Source organism: Pseudorca crassidens, chromosome 6 (genome assembly GCF_039906515.1).
Source record: "Pseudorca crassidens isolate mPseCra1 chromosome 6, mPseCra1.hap1, whole genome shotgun sequence".
NCBI classification, from domain to species: domain Eukaryota; kingdom Metazoa; phylum Chordata; class Mammalia; order Artiodactyla; family Delphinidae; genus Pseudorca; species Pseudorca crassidens.
In genome coordinates this window covers 28,076,941-28,099,084 of record NC_090301.1, presented here as the reverse complement: position 1 = coordinate 28,099,084, position 22,144 = coordinate 28,076,941, and the positions used below count along the sequence as shown (strand labels likewise).

Genomic DNA, 22,144 nt, shown 5'->3' with positions numbered 1-22,144 from the left:
TTTGGCACATGTTAAAGAAAACTGTTCTGCAGAAAGGTGACACATCAAAACCATAAGGTGATATAATTTATACTTACATTCACTTGGTCAAATTGTTACTACATGTATTTATAAGCTCAACTATTTGCCTAATCAGAATTTTGGAAATGTGTTGAAAGACCAGATCATTTTCATTTCCTAGTAGTCCTTATATTCTACTGAAAGAAAGCCCGGACCTGTTTTTCTTTTAAGGCTTTATTGAAATGAGTTTAAATATTTCCATGTGAGAACATAGTAAGGGCAATCGATGACAGGTTAATTTAATTCGGATTGAAACTTTGGAAAATTGCCTCCTACTCCACCATTCTGAAATGTTCAGTGCTAAACATTTGTAAAATGTCCTACAAAGCCAGTCTGCTCTGACACAGAAATAGTATATATTCTCCAAATCCTCCAACCAACAATCTTCTAGTCATAATGAAGTAGCGTAAGATACATACTTGTTTTTTTAACCACAATATGGCCAAACAATGTGATTCTAAGAAAGCTCAACACCTGAAAAAACACTTCAATGCACTTTGTATCAAAAGCTAATTGCAAAGAAAAATATGCCAGCAAGAGTTGGAATTTTAAGATGATGCAGAGACTTTTCTTCTCCCAGAGACTTTATTACGAACTCCCATGGTGCAATTCCAAGTTTCTAAGTGACCTGTAGAATAAAAAGATAATTTTTGTATCAAGCACATCAATTTAACATGGACACAGATATTAGCTTTCAATCTATAGGGAGTTAAGGTCAAATATCAGATACCAAATTACTGACAAAGATGAATTAAAATAAAAGTGGGTGCAAAAGAATTTCCATGGAATTTTTCTCAGACATTTGGAAATTGAGTTATATTTCTCAATTAAATACAATATATGATCCCACACAGGGAAAAATATATTAAAAAGGACAGTATTGGTCAATTGACAAAATTGATACCTATATGGTAAAGTATCAATGTTAAATTTTCTGAAGTTGATAAGCATCCTGTAGTTATTTAAGAGAGTGACTTTATTCTTAGGAAATACACTCTGAAGTATATAGGGGTAAAGTGATATGGTGTATATAACTTCAGATGGCTTAGAAAAAGTTTTATATACTCAGTATAAAATGTATACTGAGGGGCTTCCCTGGTGGCACAGTGGTTGAGAGTCGGCCTGCCGATGCAGGGAACATGGGTTCATGCCCCGGTCCGGGAAGATCCCACATGCCGCAGAGCAGCTGGGCCCGTGAGCCATGGCCACTAAGCCTGCACGTCCGGAGCCTGTGCTCCGCAATGGAAGAGGCCACAACAGTGAGAGACCCGCGTACCGCAATAAATAAATAAATAAATAAAATAAAATATATACTGAGAGAAAGAGAAACAAAGAGAGAAGAGAATAAAAGAGTGGGACAGAGACAGAGAGAGAAAAATGGTAAAGATAATGAAGCAAAATGTTATGGTAACAATTAGCAAAGGTGAGTAAAATGTATATGAGAGCTCTTTGTACTATTTTTGCAACTTTTCTCTAAGCTTGCAATTATTTCCAAATTAAAAAAATAATAAAAATAATACTTCTTTTCACTAACCATGACCAAAGCAAATCATTTCTTTGCCCCGCAGCAGTTGTGTATTGTGCCTGCACTATACTATTTTGAATTTCTTATATATTGCTTTGAATTTAAACTTATATTGCCCTCTTTCCATTTCTGATAGAGAAGTGTTAGTCTCCAACTATGAAAATGGAATCATTGATTTCTCTCTGCAATTCTAATAGTTTTTACCTCACATAGTTGGATGTTCTGTTGTTTGATGCGCACATGTTAAGGATTGTTACGTCTTCTTGGAGAATTGACCCCTTTATCATTATGTGATGCCCTTCTTTATCCCTAATAACTTTCCTTGCTTCTAAGTCAGCTTTGTCTGAAACTAATATAGCTAATTTTCTTTTTTAAATTAGTTCTAGCGTGATTTATTGTTCTCCATCCATTTACTTTTTTTTTTTTTTTTTGCTGTGCTGTGTAGCTCGCAAGATCTTAGTTCCCTGACCAGGGATTGAACCCAGGCCACCTCAGTCAAAGCACCAAATCCTAACCACTGGACTGCCAGGGAATTCCCTACATCCATTTACTTTTAATCTATATATGTCTTTATGTTAAGAGGGTGCCTTATAGGCACCATATAATTGGGTCTTGTTTTTTGATCCACTCTGACAATTTCTGTCTTTTTTTTCTTCTTCATAATTGTATTATAAAAATTTTCATACAGAAACGTTGAAAGAATTGTACAATGAAGATACATATGCCCACCACCTGGATTCTGCAGTTAAGAGTTTGCTACATATATGTCTAACTGAATCTCTTTGCTGTACACTAACACAACATTGTAAATCAGCTGTACTTCAATTTAAAAGTTTGCCATATTTGCTATATTTTCTTTAACATACATCTTTAACACATCTGCAGTGATGGGAATGCTCTGTGCTGTCCAGATACAGTAGTCTGTGGCTATTGAGTTCTGTCTTTTAATTGGTGCATTTAGACCTTTGATGATCAAAATGATTATTGATATAGTAGAATTAATATCTATCTTAGTTGTTAATGTTTTCTATTTGTTGCCCTTGTTCTTATTTGTCTTTCACTCTTTTTCTGCCTTTCCAAGGATATGGCGTTGCTCATACCCATTTTGACTAATAAATGAGCTACTAATACCAATACAGTACAAAAGAAATCTTGAAAATTGTTTTCTAGAATACCTGGATTGTTAAAAAATAATTTCTCTTTTTCCCTTATTGAAGAAATTCAGTGACTGGAATCGAAATTTCTGAATAAGGCATTGATATCTTGCAGTTAAAAAAAATGTTCATCAGCTAAAAGACATGATACAGTATCCATAAGCCACAAAAGAAAAGACTAAGAAGCTTAAACATATAAATGAAAAATTTCTTCAAACAATAAACTGTGAAAGTGTATTTTTCATACATTTAATAAACTATTTAATTTATTTATTTGTTATTTCTAACAAACTAGATAGATGTGCGTGTATGTATATGTACATGTATGGCAAATATTTGAATTGAAAATTATTAATAGTTGTTATTTCTGAGGAGTAGGACAAGGATATGGGAAAGTGAGGATTCTTTTACTTTTCATTATCTATATTTTGTACTTTTGAAATTTTTACTGTAAGCATGTATTACTATTATAGTTGAAAAACTACTTTACAACCCGATCAAAAAATGGGCGGAAGAACTAAATAGACATTTCTCCAAAGAAGACATACAGATGGCCAAGAGGCACATGAAAAGCTGCTCAACATCACTAATTATTAGAGAAATGCAAATCAAAACTACAACGAGGTATCACCTCACACCGGTCAGAATGGCCATCATCAAAAAATCTACAGACAATAAATGCTGGAGAGGGTGCAAAGAAAAGGGAACCCTCTTGCACTGTTGATAGGAATGTAAATTGATACAGTTCTATGGAGAACAGTATGGAGGTTCCTTAAAAAAACTAAAAATAGAATTACCAAATAACCCAGCAATCCCACTACTGGGCATATACCTGGAGAAAACCATAATTCAAAAAGACACATGCACCCCAATGTTCATTGCAGCACTATTTACAATAGCCAGGTCATGGAAGCAACCTAAGTGTCCGTAGATTGATGAATGGATGAAGAAGATGTGGTACATATATACAATGGCATGTTACTCAGCCATAAAAAGGAATGAAATTGGGTCATTTGGAGAGATGTGGATGGACCTAGAGACTGTCATACAGAGTGAAGTAAGTCAGAAAGAGAAAGACAAATACCATATATTAACGCATATATGTGGAATCTAGAAAAATGGTACAGATGAACCGGTTTGCAAGGCAGAAATAGAGACACAGACATAGAGAACAAACGTATGGACACCAAGCGGGGAAAGGAGGTATGGGATGAATTGGGAGATTGGGATTGACATATACATACTAATATGTATATAATAGATAGTTAATGAGAACCTGCTGTGTAGCGCAGGGAACTCTATTTAGTGCCCTTTGGTGACCTAAATGGGAAGGAAATCCAAAAAAGAGGGGATATATGTATACATATGGCTGATTCACTTTGCTGTACAATAGAAACTAACACAACATTGTAAAGCAACTATACCCCAATAAAAATTTAAAAAAAAGAAAAAGAAAAACTACTTTATTAAGTACATTCCTCAAGAGTTGGAAGAGATGCCTAAAGTACACAAATAATAAAGCATGAAAAACCCTCACGAATGTGGTTTCTGCTGTTTGATTGTCAAGAAGGGGCCTTATGAGAGGGATTCATGTCAGGATCTGATCCTATTGCAAAATGGGCACTTATTCTTTTGACACTCCTGGGCTTACAAGTATCGATTAGCCTATAGAAATGGTTGGTCCCTAAAACGAGCCTCTCAGGCAGTATGGGTAGGGCACAGTGGTTTGAAAGCACTCACCTAAGGACCATTCACTTACTGCCAATTCACTAATCAGTAATAATTACTGAATATTACTGCCTGCAAAGCATTTTATACACATGTAGGAAATAATAAGGAAATAAAAGATCTGCTTCCATCAAGAAGCCAACAGTCTTCAACGGTTATGGAAAAAAACATACAAGGAATGAAATTATACGTTCAAAATAACATACCAATGAGCAATCTTGAGAGCCAGATTTTCAGTACATAGGTGCATAGATGAGCCTCAAGGGGCTATGAACCTCTGTCTCAGAGATCTATTTTTTCATGATTAAGTTTAAGGTGTAGATTATCAGTGTATGTGTGTATGTGTGTGGATGTACGTATATGTTATTTCTGGAGTTATTACTGTTTTTTGATTTTCTGCTGTCTGTTTTACTTTCTAAAGCTTGCTATCCCCAAACTGACATCTTAAAAATTAACATCATCTTACTCAAAAGGATCTTAAGTAACAAAGATATAGTTCTAGAAAAGCTATACCTTCAAATCTCATTATAACAAAGACCTTTAAAAGAAAACTCAATATCATAAATATTTCCTAATAGCATGAGTTTTGTTACTAGAATAACACGTATTAAAGCCCTGATGTGACTAAAGATTTCAGGCAGTTCTTAAAGCATTTGCTATGATAAGGTTACATTTCTAATCAGTCAGTAGTTTGCCTCAGAAAATCTGAATAAACCCTGAGCCCTGTGTGACCCAGTCTATTCAGAGATTCACATTTTAAAAATGCATAGTATAGCAACCGAACTACATAAAAAGGAATTTCAGTTTTCACTTGTGTTTCTTGAAGCAAACCCAATTCATAACCCAGTGGTTCTGTTTTCAAAATTCCCCTTTCCCTTTCCTACCTTACAACCCTCCAGCTGACCCAGAGTCTCTCATTCAACAAAACCCTAAAACATCCCAGCCAGCCAGTCTGTACCACTTTTCTGATTCTTTCCCTGCTCAGCTTTGGTCTCTCTGACTTTTAAAATTTCCGTTTCACTTTGCACATTGCAATTGAGAACGCAGAGCTGGAACGGCAAAGAACCCTCCTTTCTTTCTCCTTACTTTCCAGCCCTGTCCATCTCTGACCATTCTCTGAATTCTGAAGCATAAATGTCAAAGGAATTAGATGGGCAGGGCAGAAGCAACAGAGATGCAAAACAGACAAAGATAAAATTTTCATTAGTGAGAAAGGGACCGAGAATAGGAACGTTTGACACAGATATTAATACAAATCCTCTCCTCAACACACTTATTTGAATCAACAGAATAATAGCTGATTAACTGTAGATAGTATTTCTCAAATGCTATAAAGATAATAATGGTCAATATTTATTTAGGATTTACTCTGTTCTCATCTCTCTCTCTTTTTTTTTTTTTTTTTTTTTGCTGTACGCTGGCCTCTCACTGTTGTGGCCTCTCCCGTTGCAGAGCACAGGCTCCCGACGCACAGGCTCTGCGGCCATGGCTCACGGGCCCAGCCGCTCCGTGGCATGTGGGATCTTCCCGGACCGGGACACGAACCCGTGTCCCCTGCATCGGCAGGCAGACTCTCAACCACTGCGCCACCAGGGAAGCCCTCTTTTTTTTTTGTTCTAATCTCTTAACATGCATAATATCAGTTAATCATTTCAACGACCTTAAGAGATAAGTACCATTATTCTTCCCATTTTGCAGAGGAGGAGAGGTTAAGCAACTTGCCCAAAGTCATACAGCTGGTATGTTATACAGCGGGCTTTAGTTTCAAACCCAGAGTATCTAACTCCCAAAGGCTAGACTTTTAGCCACAATATAAGTAAAGTACTCCCCAAACACCTGGTATCAGTTGGGTTCAGTTTGCATTTTTAGACCTACTTTGTTCTTTGGCTGTGTGTCCAAAGATAAATTATTTTATGGTTTCCATTCTGTGACATTTGCTTCCTTTGTAGAGCTGCTGGTGGCATTTTGATTCGTTGCTCCCCTTCTTAACTTGACACCTAGAGACACATGTAGTCATCATGTCTGTATAAAAAGCATTTTTTAAAATGAGTCCACCTCAGTTTTACATCCTTCCCTTCTAGGGTGCTTTGCTTCCATCACCAAAATTTCTGAGAAATGACTTCCCTGATTTCAATGATGGAGGGAAGTCAAGTCATAAATGCTCCTGATTCTTTTAAATTCCACCAGACAGAAAGATGTTACCATAACAACTTTGACCTTACTTTGTAAGTACATCTCCTAGTTTTACTTAAATTTTTCTAAGCAATGGAAGTAAACAGGCTTACTCTGTTTGCGGGCATATTCTGCTGCTTTGGGTGCTGTTAACATGGCAAAAGGGTGCAAGGAGAGGTGGAAGGGTGGAGCTCTGGGAACCTGAAAAAAAAAACAGTTCTACTTTTAAAAGCTGCACCCACTTCGTGCTGTCCACAGCTGCTGGTTATAGCACTTGTTTCAGGGCTCGGCCTGTTTCCCCAACCTGCCGTCCTGACGCGTTACTAGCAGTTGAGGATCATGTTTCATGGGTCATGCACTTTCCCACGCTGCCTTTTGTTGCCGTTCTTTGCCTAGAATGTTCTTTCACACAATGATGCTCTTCACATGGTTCCCTTTACCTGGAATAGCTTTTTCCTCCTCTTCTGCCTAGAGGCTCCTACTTTTCCTTTAAGATGTGGCTCATACATCACCTTTTCTGAGAAACTGACCCCGATGTCTCCCCACCTCCCCTCTCGGGCGCTGGCACCCCACCCCCCAATCCCATCCTAAGGCCAAATTATTGACTCACTCCTCTGTGAACTCAAAACACGTCGTCACGTAGAACACCCCCAGTGTGCAATAGTTATAACCCGCTGTCTGCTGCATTGCACCGGAAACTTCCTCAAGGTTAGGACTGTCTGTCTCTTCAACCTTTCATTCATTCAACAAGTTTCCAGTGAGCACTACTGTGGGTCAGGCCCTGTTTTAGGAGCTGTGGTTGGTAAAACAGACAAGGTTCCTGCCTTTCCAGTGCTGAGTGAGGAGAAAAAACCAATAAACTATTAGGCAATCAGGGTACCCACACACTGTGATAAGTTTAATCAACTAAACCAGAGAACGTGCTAGCAAGTTACTGGGCAACCGCCACCTCACACAGAAAGGACAGAAAATTTGGATTAAACAATAAATGAAGTCGTGCTGTCTTTATAGACAGGACAGCTTATAGCCACCTCAGCAGGGCACGTCTACATTTGACCTCAGCCTTTTATTCAAATGGCAAACATATTTATTGAGAGTTTGTGTCATATCCAGCATTGTAAAGAATTAAACATAAGCATGAATGGTGGCTTCTGACCTCAAGAAGCACGTAATCTATTCAGAAAGATGACCCTAAAACACAGAAAGTAATTACAAGGAGGCTTTGTATCTGTGTGGAGCAAGGGTGGCTATGATAACAGCCCTGCAGCGTGATACGTGCCACGTGTAAGAAAGAGAACCAGCTCGTATGGCATCCCTGATGCATTTTCTACCCTTAGAAGACTCAAGACAGGCTTTTGCAGTGGAATTCCCTGGTGGTCCAGTGGTTAGGACTTGGCACTTTCACTGCTGTGGCCTGGATTCCAGGGAACTAAGATCCCACAAGCCGCGTGGCATGGCCAAAAAGAAAAAAAAAAAAAAAGACAGGCTTTTCCCTGTCCACTGGAGAAGAGAGAACCCGAGGAGTTTAAAGTCACTTCCAGCTCACATGTTCTATGACTCCTGATAATCTGATGATTCATGCAAGCAATTAATATGGCTTCCTGCGTGGTTTACAAGAAAAATTATTTTTCAAGTAGGATGACATTGAAATCCTAAAGCTAGAGTTAATCATGTGCTCTTTTTTTACTTCAGAGTTCCTTACTGAGATCTTCAGTGTACCACACAGCTAGCAAGTGACAGAGCTGGGACTAGACACCAGTCTGTTGGCCTCTGAAGAGTTTGCTTTGGATGTAAGTCTGGATAGAGTGAAATGATGGATGGTCAGACACTAGGGTGTGGAAAGAAGAGATTCTGATGTTCTCTAGTTACCTGCCTTGGTCTTTTTCCTCTCTCTGTTACACCAGTTTTCACTCTCTCTGCCCCCCTTTCCTTTTCCCCTCTTTCTCTGTCAAAGGGAGCTGAAGAATATTTTTATTGTTTGCTTTATTTGTTGAAGGAAGATTTATGCTCCTTTTACTTCACTTATGCTCCTTTTACCCTCACTTGTGTGAAGTTCTTAGTTACATTTTTTTTCCCTATGGGTCCATGTTCCTCAGCAGAAAAATGGCTCCCTGTCAGCCCAAACCAGCTTCCTTATCGGGAGTAGAACGCGAAGCGTAACAGACTTGAACAATTCTGAGTCCAGGAGGCCTTTCTGTCACTAGGTGGCAGCAAATAGCCCTGAGGAAAGCCATCAAGCCCACACACAGTACCCATGTGGTACCAAAGTGGCCAATTCCAGCGGCCAGAAATGCTACATAATCTGATTAGTATTCAACAGCGCTTTAAGCTCTTGTGTGGGAAGGATTTTAGCTGTTGCTTAGGAGACATTTTATCCGAAGGAAGCAAAAGTGATTCATATACACGCAGCAGTTAGAGAGGAACCTTTGTCAATAATTTTTTTTTTTGAACAACCACACCTCCTAGTTAAAACCATTTTTTTGAAGTTATGTTAAATCCCAAAGGACTGTTTTAAAATAGCTCTTACAATTTAATCTTTGAAATGCTCCGTTTCCATTAAGAGGTCCTGCTAAGTTAAGATGTGGAGGGGGTGCCTGAGTAGAGCCGATGTGTAGCCACAAGAGAAAGGCCTGAGCTGGCATCCTTGAGTCTGTGAGGAGCTTGTGAGGGCCACAGGGGTAGATGATCCTCAGATGCTTATGTCTGTATCTCACATCATCTCATACCCTTTGTGAGAATTTGCTATCTAAAATAGGCAAGGTTTATAATGTATTAATAATACAACGGATGCTTGATGAGCTATTTAATTTTTGAATATTTAGAGAAGTGGTTCTTAACTAGCTGTGATTTTGCCTCTTAGTGGACATTTGGCAACGTTGAAAGACATTTTTAGTTGGCACATCACGGGGCAGGAGTGGGAAGCTATTGGCATCTAATGGGTAGAGGCCAGGGATGCTGCTAAACATCCCACAATGCACTGGACAGCCCCGACTCCACCCCCTACACACACAACAAAGAATTATCTGACCCAAAATGTTGAGAAGCCCTGATTTAGAGGAATATAGAGGAAATCAGATACACCCCCTTCCCCCTGGGTACCAGAACCTTAACCATAGCTATTATTTTGAGGTTACCATGTGCCAAGCACGAAGGGCTTTATTGATATAACTCACCTCATTTCCCACAGAAACTCATCTTCTGGTCCCTGTTTTTACAAATGAAATCAAGGCTGATAGAGCTTAGATTAATCCTTGCCCAGGATTAATCTGCTGATAGCTGGTAGAGCTGGGGTTCGAACCCAGGCTACCTGGCTCTAGGATTCTCATGCTTAACCCTTACATAAATGGCCTGTCAAGTACAGGACACTCATATTCTGTAACAATAAACAAACTCAGGTCTTTGAAGGAAAGCCCCTGAAACCCAGTCCCCCTAAAACCAAGTTCCTCTGCTGAGTTATGATTAACCTCTCTATCCAAAACATTATTCTGTTTCTTGTCCAACACCTGTTCCCCTCAAGATTGAGGAGTATCAAAGAAAAGGGGGGACTGAAACCGAGCAGGACCCTGTGGAGCCCTCCTGGACACCAAAGCCTTTCCATGTCCCCCATTTTTTGTTTGTAGAAAAAAAGCATCAGACATTCCCTGAGTTCCAAAGGGCAGATTCAAACAGTTACCAATTAGGGGAGTGACTGAACGCAGAGAGAGAGCAGTAGTGCAGAGATGGGGGCTGGTCCTGGTTCCTCTTCAGGGGACGTGCATGGCAATCTGATGCGTATCTCTGAGTTCTTCTATGGGAACTAAGGCTCCCACCCTGGTGGAGGAGGTCACTTCAGGCTGAGCACAAGCACACGGACCCCAGACTGGTTGGAACCAGAAGGCTGATGAATGAGATTCCCAGAACACCACCCAGTTACCTCATCACCAACCAATCAGAGGAGGGTTACATACTCTGCAGCCCTCCCCCCAAATTTTGCCTATAAAAACGTCTTCCCTGAAACCCATCAGGGAGCTCGGGTCTTTTGAGCCTAAGCTGCCCTATTCTCTTTGCTCAGCCCTGCAATAAACTTTGCTCTGCTCCAAACTTAGACGTTTTGGTCGTTTGGTCTCACTGTGCATCAGGCATGTGAACTTGAGTTCGAGAACACCCCCTCTCTGAGGGTACGATTTATTTCCCTGCAGAACTGGTCATTATGTAGTCTACCTGTACATCTGGACTTTCTGTTATTGGTAACTGATTGTGAAGACAGAGACTGTGAAGAACAGAGAAGGTGCTGAATAAAGGCTCTTTAATGAATGAAGGAAAGGCTGGATGGATGGATAGAGACTGGCCAGCCCGCTCTAAACAGTGCGGCTTCCTGTTCTGGCCCCTTTAATGAACCTGGCTCATCTGAGCTACTCTGACACCCATGTTTGCAAACCTTCTTGATGGATAACCTAGCTAAGACTGGAGGGGTTCACAGTGCCGTTCCCTCTAGGATGTGATTTTCTGTATTTGCTCTCTGGCCGCTTGAGCTGAGACCAACCAACCAGAGGTGCCTACGGCCTGCTCTAGACCTCTCCCAGGCACAGAAGATGAAGGGGGAGAAAACACAACGTCTGAAGTGGAGGAGCTTGGGCTCAGATATTTATATGTATGTGTTGGCGGGGAGGGTTTGAGGAAAGGGGAGAAGAGGGCAGCCTGGAAGGGAGAAAGCTGCAGAAAAGACGAACAGGAATGAAGCAGCATGGTTTGCTTGTCTCTGTAAGAACACAGAAGAGCTGGGCTTTCTTTAAAAGCCAAGAACAGCTTGGGTCTCTGAGGAGCGCTGAGTCTGGTGTGGCTTATACCTCAGCTAAGGTAGAATGTCAGCTCCAAGATATGAGATCCATGAGAAAGTCATCTTTTCTGACTCACCCACCCTTGTATCCCTGCACCTACAACTATATTGGATGAATGAGTGAGTGAATGAATGAATGGATAGAGTTGAAACCAGAGTGATCAGAGAGGAGGTGCTGATTTCCTCTGTAATCAAGGGAACTTGAGTCTCAGGACCAGGCCAGCTTACATACGGATTAAGGTGAGAGGGCCATTGGATTCAGTTACAACACTTCTGAGGAAATGCTCGACTCCTAAGCTGGCCCTGGTGGACTTTTTACTTTATAGGATCCCACTGTCTGCAGTATGGTCTGCAGGTAAGAGAACAAAGGATGCAGGCATTCCTGTGGCCGTAGCCCTGCCCCTGACCTCGCCTCCCTTCCAAATCCTGGTGGGGGGCATTGAAAGCAGCTGTGTGAGTAGAAGTCCTCATGTGAGGGTGTGGGTTCTCCCTGCTTCCCTCCCTGACTCCCTCCCAGTACACATCCCTGCCAACCCCACCCCATCTGCCCTTTCTTCTTCCCTTTTCTAGAAGTATCTAAAGGGATCGGTAGTTCACCTCTCAATAGAAGCCCATATGTTAAATGTTTACTAAAGGTTCATACATTCATAAACAGCAAAACCTGAACTGACGTAAAGATCATTCAGAATACTCCGTTTCTGTTTTTGTTTTTTTAAGATTAGTATATGGAAGCCCAAAGAGGGAAAGGGACCCAGTCAGAACTCACCCTGGGTCTCTGGACTCCCAGATCGTTAGTGCTTCTATTAGACTGACTTCCAAGTAGTCTTGTGGGCAGGAGAAATGTGGCAGCAGTAAACTAGATAATTTCTCATGAGAATGAATGTTGTAGATCTTGTCCTAGTGCTAGAAGTTATAGTACATCATACAAGAGGAGCGCTTGGACTTACCAGATCCACATTATGAAAGGTGTAAGTGAGAAATTCTGTTAGTCAGAGACAGAGGCAGAATCTAGACTCTAAGCCTGGTGCTCTATTGGCTGCCTCTGTTTGGCCTTCCATAAAATGCATTTGGTATTGTGAATATAGTCCTCTACCTAAGGAAAGCATCTTACATTTATTACCCAAGTAAGATATGGCTACATCTGGTTTTATCCATCATGATATAAAACTGTTATTTCATGCCTGGAGATGCAACATTATGAATTCATAAAATAAAGAAATTCTCTCTAAAAATCCCTTATATCGATAGTCTCAGGTCGTCCCTACCTTGGTAGCACCAGAATTGGTAGAAGAATCAGCCCCATAAATTTTAAAGACTTCCTCAATTGGGATGCTGTTCTGTTAAACAACAACGACAATAACAAAGATGTATTATCATACCATGGCTTTTCTTTTATTACAAAACAAAGCTATTATAGCTCCCATATATCCAGTACCATGCCTGGAGACCGTGGGCACCAAATAAATGTCTTCTAAACAAATGGATAAATCAGAGTATCCTAACACCAATTATCTATGTGTTATTTTTTCCCCTTAAATAAATGTTTTCACAATACAATATAGAAGTCAACCTTTTTATTAATCTTTAAAAATAAAAATTTAATATTAGTAAATTCTACATATTTGGAAACATTGGTTGAAAAAGTAAATATTCATTAATATGAAAATGCACATTGTAGATACAAAACCTCCATGTATGCCAATAATGTTCTTTCCTTACCATTAAGATTCCAGCATAAGACGATAAAATCATTGCTTCTCGTTCTCTGTGGTTTGGATGTATGGGTCTAGCCCGAAATGGCATTTTCCTAAGGGGGAATATGAATGAATAAGAATGGAGGGTTTATTCTTGTTTTGTTTGACACCTGCTAAGGTTGTGACAATAAGTAATAAGTAATTACCAATGGCTGTGTGCTTTGCTATTCACAAAATTGATATGATTAATCCATCATCAGTAAAGTGTACACTTTGAATTTTGAATCATCCAACAGTGGTGACGAATTTGCCCTCATCTATCCACATTTCCGCAGCTATCAAATCCTGGCGGACTGGCCACTATGGTGGAAAATTGTGGTTTCACCAACCTATATCCTTTCCCCTTCTTGTGGCAGTTTGCTTGGGGGTAACTGCCTTAACCCCCTGTAAGCCTGTAACTTCCAGGGAAGCTGATGACACCCCTAGATTCCAAGGATGGAAAACACACTGTGGCCTAAATTAGCTAGCACCCCCAGATAAGTCAGAGCAAACAGAGCCATTGAGACACAATTCTGTGATTTTTAAAAAGTCCATTCTCCCCTGGCCTGAATGTTGTGATAAAGTGGGCTGAAACTAGGCATAGCGTCCATGCAGAGGAAATAGCCAAGAGGTAGATCCTGATGACCTGGTTTGAGTTTTGAATTAAGCCATGCCTAATGAGGACCTAGCCGTGGACTTTCCAGATACAGAGGCAATAAATCTCTCCTCCCTCTCTCCTTTTTAAAATTTATTTATTTTTTTGCTTAAGTCCGTTTAAACCGGATTTTCTGCTTATTACAACTGAATACTGATACAACCATTCAGCACCAGGTGTGTGTTCTAAAGTCACAGAGCAGAAGAAACAGCTGGCCTCCAGGACACGCGGTTCAATCCTGGCCTCATTAGCTGCATGTTCTTCCTAACTGAGTGGGTCTGCTCGGCACACATGGGAGAAGATGCCAGTAATCCCGGCAAGGATTCAAACTGTGGTGATTCAAGCCACTCAGCTCAGGTGCACATCTGGTTAAATGCTTAAGAAGTTGCGTTTAATAGTTCTTAGGAAAAGATTGCAGCCTTACCCACAGAACTGATCTTTTTTTTTAAAAAAGTCAAGGCATGTGCACAATAAAGCACAGTTTTATTTCTAAGGCAGAACGTTCTATGCAAGAAAGATCTGCATCAGACAGAAACCAACTCACAGAGATGCAAAATATGTAAGCATGTATATGACTTCCTCGAATCGACAACTGTCAGGGTTTCTTCAGGTTTCTAGTTGGAGGGGGATACGTACCCCATAGTATTTTCAAATCTGAGTGCCTTGTGGTGAACTTCCTCTGTCATTACTCACAGTTAAAAAAAAAAGAAAGAAAAAAAACTATTCAACTTACACTTTCTCCCACTTCAGCCAAGTTAAGTCTTCTGAGTGATCCAGCCACTGCAGAGCAACGTTGATGGCCAAGTCGTAGTGTGCCTGGAAGCAGGAAGCACAGACAGCAAAGGAATCGGCTGAGACATTGGCCGAAGCACATGCTAGGCACAATGACAATGGCACTGCTAAGCCTATTCTACTCGTTTGTCATGTCCACAAAGGTGACGATCACCAGCTGTGTCCAGTAACCTGATGCTTAGGCAGAAATAACTAGTGTTCTTCAGGCATTACATTTACCTCACACTAGAGCAGTGTGTGTGTGTGTGTGCGCACATGCGCACACGCGTGCGAGCCAGAAATGATAGATTCATGGAATACTAAACTGGAAATCAGGGAATCTGGGTTCAAATCTAGGTATTGCCAACAACTCATGGTACCATATCCTTGGGTGAGCAATTGCTGTTCTCTGGGCCACAGTTTCCTTGAATTTTAAAATAGAAAAAGGGGAAGATAGATAGAGGAAGAGGGACACAGAGAACAATTTCTAATTCTGTGGAACATCAGAACTGAGTGCCCAGGGTCACAGGGGAGGTGGTGTGTCCATCTGAGGAGCTGGGGGAATCCCGGGAGGCTTCAGAGAGGAGGCATCAGTGGAGCTGGGGCTTGAGGAATGAGGAGAATGTCTACAGGTGGAGAAGCACCTCCCAGGAGGAGGGTCCAGCAGAAGCAGAGAACTGGAGGTAGACCAAGTGACTTTCTAAGAGTCTTAAATGCAGTAAAAAGCTGAGGACCAATTCCATGTTCATTCCTATCCTCCCCACTACCTTTTCCTGATAATTTCTAAGTGTCTTTGCCATTTGTCTATCAAAACATTCCTTTTCTCCTCCCCACCTCCAGCCCCAGTAAAAGGAAGGTCAGTTTTGTTTCTGTGTTTGTAGATGCGTTCCAAGGCTCTATGTAACTCTAACATTGTGTAAACAATGTAATTATAACAATGTAATTATTTCTTTCAGGGACTGACCCAAAGTGAAAAGGAAGGAAGGAAGGGAGGGAGGGAGGGAGGGAGGGAGGGAGGGAGGGAGGAAAGAAAGAAAGAAAGAAAGAGAAGAAAGAAAAGAAAGAAGGAAGGAAGGAAAGAGAAGGAAAGAAAGGAGGAAGGAAAGGAGGAAAGAAAGAAAGGAGGAAAGAAAGAAAGAAAGGAGGAAAGAAAGAAGGAAGGTAGGAAGGAAGGAAGGAAGGACCATGCTTACTTGTTGAAACCTAGTACAAAGATTGATGCCTGGACCAGCAGCACTGACATCACCTGTTTGTTCATTAGAAATGCAAATTTCCAACCCCACCCCTGAACTCCTTAATCAAAACGGTCTTGTAATAAGACCTCATTAAAGTTTGAGAAGCACTTATCTAATTGATTTAATTTCTCCATTTAATACGTGCACAGAGAAGTAGTTTAGAACACCAAGCCTTAACTGCTCATTCAGCTCCAGAGAAATCAGCCAGGGAAGGGGAGGGGGCGGGGAGGGACAGGTAATTTCTTCTTCCTCATTAGTGCAAGAATAGTAAATGGGTAGCATAAAAAGCTGAGGGTCTACTAATCTCTTTTGGATTAGATCTTTACATAGCTTCCTTAATTTATGTGAAGTGAACTTTGATTACATAGTATGAATCTGAGTTTCAACATGTATAATATAATAAAAAAGGATTTTAGGATTATTCAATTATTTGGTTTTCTCCATAAATGGTAAAAAATTATATTTGAGAACTACACGACAGTTAATCTCGTCAACAAGCTTTTAACATCATGTCTGTCACATTTAATCTTGTACTCGTTTTGCTTTTAAATCTTTTCTCTCCTAATAGTAAATAAAGAGCAAAAGTCTCATGACTTTAATTTTCTCATTCTTCTTGCTTTCAGTTTAATGAGTTGAAGAGACCACATGGAGAATCCTAGGTTGAGAAGATGAGGAAGAGGACATTCTGGGGGGATCAAGATTAGCCTTGCTTGCGATAGATATTAGATCCCCGTTCTGTCCCCATAATACACGTATGACACAGATGTGACTCGTGGCAGCATGCCTTTCTTTACCATATCATCTAGAAAGGTGAGTTGCCTTCTTCCTTTGGGGTCAAATTCATTTTCCCGAAGTCTGATGCCAATATAATCTCCCCTTAAAAGCAAGAGAGCAGGATTGAACCAGCGGGAAAGACATGGGAGCACGGTCTGCAGAAGAACATTCCTTCCCCATCCCTCCCTCCTCCACCAAATACAAGCGAAGTCACCGATGGCTCTGGTAGCTGAGTTAATATTCATTTTGATTTAAACAGACATTCTGCTACCTTGCAGGTTTAAAGTGTCTAACCATCATGAACAAATCACATTTATTGTAAAATTAAACTCACATAGAACCGAATTTCTAGGAAAGCAGGGAGTATGATAAATCCCCAAGGCAGAACAGATATTACAAAACCGAAAGGATTGAGACCCACTATTTAAAATAAAGATTCCCTTGCTGCCCTTGCTAAATTCAGGCAGGATGTCCAAAGTTGATAACTTCCAGATATATGATATTCCATACAGATGTGTTCTTTTGCCTGAAGGCTTTTTGCCCATTAGAATGCAAATACCGTTAGGAGGAGTTATGTGTAAAAACATATTAGTGATTCCACTTTAGTGTATCCTTATCAGATCCTTTCCTAACGGACTTTTAATAAGGGGAGGGTAGAATAAGTGCCCTGGGAGGTGAATAGAAAGGAGTACTACCCTGGGAAAGTCAAGAAGAGGGAATGGATATAGGAAAAAGGACTCTGGGGTCTCCAAGGTCGGTCTCACAATGTTACATAAGGACAGTTCTGTTTGTCAAGGTCTTTACCAAACACTTTGGGCAAGTTCCTATGCTGGGGATAAATTTGCTTTAGGGTTCTAAAAGCCCTTCTTCTGAGTCATTAAGCTATTCTAGATTGATAAAAGTTCTTGAAATTTTGCTTTGTAATTCCAAGACACTTTATTTAAAGTAGCCTAAATAGATTCTTTGGGTAAAATTAAACTATATATACATAAAAAATTATATTTATTTCAGTTTTGAAATTACAGTTCTTTCGATGAGATATGTAGAGGAACTGGCATTCCTAATCATGGCTTGTTCTTTATTATGTTGACCTCTAAGCACATGCATGTAAACATGTGTGAATTCATACATAGTTTATTGCAGCATTTCTTTTTTTTTTTTTTTTTTGCGGTACGCGGGCCTCTCACTGTTGTGGCCTCTCCCGTTGTGGAGCACAGGCTCCGGACGCACAGGCTCAGCGGCCATGGCTCACGGGCCAAGCCGTTCCGCGGCATGTGGGATCCTCCCAGACCAGGGCACGAATCCGTGTCCCCTGCATCGGCAGGCAGACTCTCAACCACTGCATCACCAGGGAAGCCCCTACTGCAGCATTTCTTAAAGAACTTGTTAAAAGATAATTATCTTAGTAGGCAGAGAAAGGACATTTAATGGAGACTCTGATAAGATCTCTAATAAAAGGGTATTATTGTTGTGCCTATAATCATGAAATAGAACATAATAACCTTTTTCTCCTCTTTTTATATGGTCTGTGATTTTCACCAACCTCTTAACAAAGTACCAAGTCAAAGAAAAGCTACCACAGGAGGAAAAAAATTTCCATGGGAAAACTTAATGTTTTCTTTATGTGTTTAAAACAAAGTTCAGAGGGCAGAAAATGGAGATAAATTATTTAATCAATAAGCCTGACAACAGAAGAAGCAGAGTCTGCAATTTAAATGCTGGGCCCTTGGGTACATTTTTCCAGAAATCTCTCCTATATCTTTTACCAGTCGGGCCCTTTCAAAGGCATACCCTGCCCAGCACAGGCTGGGACTGTGGGCTCAGATCTTAGACTCTAGAATGCGAATGCCTCGGATGTGCACGCTGCTGGCAGAAGCATCCTCCCAAGAGGTTCAGCATCCTGCTTTGCACCACATGTGAGGCCTCTTGGGCAGGAGACAGAGGCCAGATCATCCGGCTTTCTCCTATAGCCCAGGAACAGATTCTTCCTTAGGTTTTTACCCCACTGCCAATATCCAGACCATCTATGACATAAACCCCGCCAAATGCTCAGTGCAGTAAATGTAAGTTATTCTCAATCAGACTTACAGGAGTTTTCTCATTTCCTTCTTTAGTAGCCTTCTTTCCATGATTAAAGGCTTATCCGGCTGAGCAGGTATCTGCAGCTACACTGCACCTGTTTTCCTTTGGAAAGACCCAGCCTCTCTGAACCTAGAAGCTACAGCAGCAAATCAGAGAGAATTTGAGTTAGGGATGCTATCACTCCTAATACCAGTCATGGAGTCCTAGGCTCTGGAAGGGATCCGAGAGTGTGCAGGCCTCTTATCCAGCAGGTTCCAGGTCAGAAAGCTGTGTGGAGGCCAGCGCACTGTACCTTGAGTTGATCTGACACCTCTTGTTCCTTCCACACTTTTCCAATATTCATCATTTACTTATTCTTGCCATAACCTTGCAAGTATCGATACAACAGACACAGCTCATGTAATCGTGGATGAGACTAGCTAGACAGAAAAATCCAAGCAAAGATGGCTTGTGATCTGATTATGTTTGAGTTCTGTGTGCATTCAACATAGTGACTCTCCGTGAACCTACCTGGTTCCTGGCTCATGATGGAGGTTTCTATAGAACCCAGGTACAACTTGCTATGGCCAGCAGGTCCCAGTAAGAACGTGTGGTGATGGCAAAGGTGAGGCCATACCTTCAATTCTCAACCCCACATTGAACCAGAAATTGAAGTTCAGGTGATGGGGTCAAAGGGGGCCTGGAGTCACAAAAAGGACTTAATTTTAGAAATCATCACTATTGAATGGAGTGCCCAGGGAGAGGTATAAACGGGATATCAACTTTACCTGCAATGTTTTGTTTCTTAAAAAAGATTTAAAGCAAGTTGTAATGGTTAATTAATTTTATGTGTCAACTTGGCTGGGCTACTGTGCCCAGATATTTGGTCCAACATTATTCTGATTCTTTTTGTGAAGGTGTTTTCTGGATGAGATCAGCATTTAAATCAGTAGACTCTGAGTAAAGCAGATTACTCTCCATTATGTGGGTGGACCTCATCCAATCAGTTGAAGGCCTTAAAAGAACAAAGGCTGACCTTTCCTGAGCAAGAAGGAATTCTGCCAGCAGACTGCCTTCAGACTTGAATTGCAACTCTTTTCTTTTTTTTTTTTTTTTTTTTTTGCGGTATGCGGGCCTCTCACTGCTGTGGCCTCTCCCGTTGCGGAGCACAGGCTCCAGACGCGCAGGCTCAGTAGCCATGGCTCACGGGCCCAGCCGCTCCGCGGCATGTGGGATCTTCCCAGACCGGGGCACGAACCCGTGTCCCCTGCATCAGCAGGCGGACTCTCCACCCCTGTGCCACCAGGGAAGCCCTAGAAACTTTTTTTTAATTGTAACATATAAACATTAAACTTTATTCGATTCAGCTCTCCAACAATAATCGGAGAGGAAACAGGATGCCACTGATTTAAATAAATTCTTCACCGAATTGGTTTAATTATTTTGGACCATTCTTGCTGTGGCTGCATCTGCTAAAGCCTTGGATGGGACGTAAAAATGGGAATAAAGTCAGAGCATTCCATAGGAATGGATTAACTATAAAGAGAGTAATGTTGTGCCCTACGGGAGAATCAGTTGGGAGAGGACACTGCAAGCCAGAAAGGTTGCCTGGTGGCCTAGACAAGGAAGAGTGCTGCACCTGGGGAGGCCAGACGCCAGAATGTGGAGTCCATTCCACTACTGACTGCTGTGGCCATGGCCGTGGCCAAGCCTCCTGGCTCTTCTGCACCCCAGTCTCAGGTGTGATCTAAAATGTGAAGAGCCTGGTTAACAGCACCCAGAGCACCTTTCACCCTAACATTCCACAACTCCATAAAGGCTGGCATGTGTTATCATTCTTCTAACTCAAAAATTTAAAAAACATTTGTTGGTAGAACATCTGTCCTACCTCAGTTCCTTGACTGGGGTGGGGGAGTGGCACTTCCTTAGCTTAGATGACTTTTTTTTTTTTTTTGTGGTACGCGGGCCTCTCACTGTTGTGGCCTCTCCCGTTGTGGAGCACAGGCTCCGGACGCGCAGGCTCAGCGGCCATGGCTCACGGGCCCAGCCGCTCCGCGGCACGTGGGATCTTCCTGGACCGGGACACAAACCCGTGTCCCCTGCATCGGCAGGCGGACTCTCAACCACTGCGCCACCAGGGAAGCCCAAGATTCCTTTTTAAAAAGCAAAAGATTTAGCGTTTGCTCTAACCTATTCTTGTTTTGTAATTCTGAACCAGTCTTTTGAATTTCAGAAACACCAATTATAAAATGTGAGTCTCTTGGTTGTTGGGACAGCTTCCTCTTAGACCCATTCTTCCTCCCCCTTACCACTCAATGTGGCATAATATGCAAAGATTTTTTTTTTTCCGGCCATACCACACGGCTTGCGGGATCTTAGTTCCCTGACCAGCGAATGAACCCGCACCCTCAGCAGTGAAAGCACAGAGTCCTAACCACGGGACCGCCAGGGAATTCTCATAAAGATTTTTAAAATATGAGCATCTTCCATTCCCACTAGGCTGGAGGTTAGGAGACCCTGTTGAGGCTACCTTGGACAAGTTCATTTTCCTCTCTGTGTTTTCGTGTTTCCTCCTCTGTAAAAAAAAGCACTGAATGATTGAAGAGGTTTCTGCCAGCTGTCCAGTTCAGTGACTTCCATGCATTGAGTCTCTGTGCCTGGTTGAAAGAGGACCATTTGCACAGACTCTGTTCAGCTTAGATTTGAATTCAGCCAGTTGCCCCTCTTTTCTGTCTATAGAATTTTAATGAAAACAAGACTCTGGCTGGAAATACACATAAAAGAGCTGCTGGAAAGATGTCAGCTGCCTCATGCATTAGCTGTTTCATAGAAACCAACACCCCCCAGAAGTCACAGCCCCCATTTTCTATAGGAATATCATGCCCTGAAGAAAATCTGTACACTCCCTGCAGGTCCCCGCTCTGCACCCCGGCATCTATGGTACAGGTCCTTCAGACCGTGTTCTATTAACAGATTCCCCTTTCAGAATCTCTCACCAACCGAGTGATCCTAATGCTTCTGTTCTCTCCGTGCTTCTGGAGGCGTGCTTGAGCATCCACTGGGCTGGGGCTCACAGGCATCCGGAAAATAGATGCTTTTTTTTTTGGTTGCTAGGAAACGGTGACTGAATGAAAATAGTTTGTTTTTTAAATACACCCACACTCCCTGAAGGGGGAGAAAAAGTCATACATTTGGGACAGGAGTATGATCCCGACCTGAAGTTCACAGACCTTTTTTATCTGAGCAGGCTTCAGTTTCCCATCTAAATGATTCATGGAAAGCTGAGAGCGTGTGAGCCGTCCACCTCCCCCAGGGGTTTTTGTAGCGCTCGGCTGCAGACTCAGGAGTCAACTGGCCAAGCGAGGATTTCTGGGGGAGCCAGTGAACCTCGGGCTCCTCACAGGTAGGCTGATTCTACTTGGTGACCGTAGACATGGGGCAGGGGAAATCCTGAACAACT

The 22,144-nt window shown here is 41.6% G+C and overlaps 1 protein-coding gene and 1 long non-coding RNA gene across 11 annotated transcripts in view; one reads left to right on the top strand and one right to left on the bottom strand.

Annotated features, from left to right (window-relative positions):
* Positions 1 to 22,144, top strand: part of LOC137226275 (uncharacterized) — a 55,019-nt gene that overhangs the window by 13,998 nt on the left and 18,877 nt on the right. For 4 of the 6 annotated variants that reach the window (XR_010944276.1, XR_010944278.1, XR_010944273.1 and 1 more), the window contains 3 exons: positions 5,920 to 6,692; positions 8,332 to 8,429; positions 16,473 to 16,659. This is a non-coding gene — a long non-coding RNA (uncharacterized lncRNA). The remainder of the gene's footprint in view (positions 1 to 5,919; positions 6,693 to 8,331; positions 8,430 to 16,472; positions 16,660 to 22,144) is intronic. The other 2 variants (XR_010944275.1, XR_010944274.1) reach the window with 2 other exon arrangements.
* On the bottom strand, positions 225 to 21,758 carry C6H2orf80 (chromosome 6 C2orf80 homolog). 5 transcript variants are annotated; one of them, XM_067740807.1, is made up of 9 exons: positions 21,685 to 21,758; positions 18,712 to 18,841; positions 16,644 to 16,725; positions 14,577 to 14,659; positions 13,175 to 13,262; positions 12,721 to 12,792; positions 6,753 to 6,840; positions 6,343 to 6,464; positions 225 to 688 (listed from the first exon to the last, which is right to left on the bottom strand). In XM_067740807.1, the coding sequence occupies exons 2-8, from the start codon at positions 18,750 to 18,752 to the stop codon at positions 6,379 to 6,381; spliced, it is 540 nt and encodes a 179-aa protein (XP_067596908.1). In that variant the 5' UTR covers positions 18,753 to 18,841; positions 21,685 to 21,758; the 3' UTR covers positions 225 to 688; positions 6,343 to 6,378. The 5 variants fall into 5 exon arrangements, with proteins under 5 accessions (XP_067596908.1, XP_067596909.1, XP_067596911.1 ...); XM_067740808.1 differs by having other exon boundaries at positions 6,343 to 6,456; XM_067740810.1 differs by lacking the exon at positions 12,721 to 12,792.

Bases quoted from the DNA above. Each gene is read 5' to 3' on its own strand.
- C6H2orf80 (XM_067740805.1), bottom strand. From the start codon at position 18,752: ATGGAAAGAAGGCTACTAAAGAAGGAAATGAGAAAACTCCT. The intron at 13,263-14,576 runs GTAAGTTGAATA...ATTCCCCCTTAG, and splicing joins TGGCTGAAGTGGGAGAAAGT to GAAAATGCCATTTCGGGCTA. The intron at 12,793-13,174 runs GTAAGGAAAGAA...GTTGTTTAACAG, and splicing joins CTTATGCTGGAATCTTAATG to AACAGCATCCCAATTGAGGA.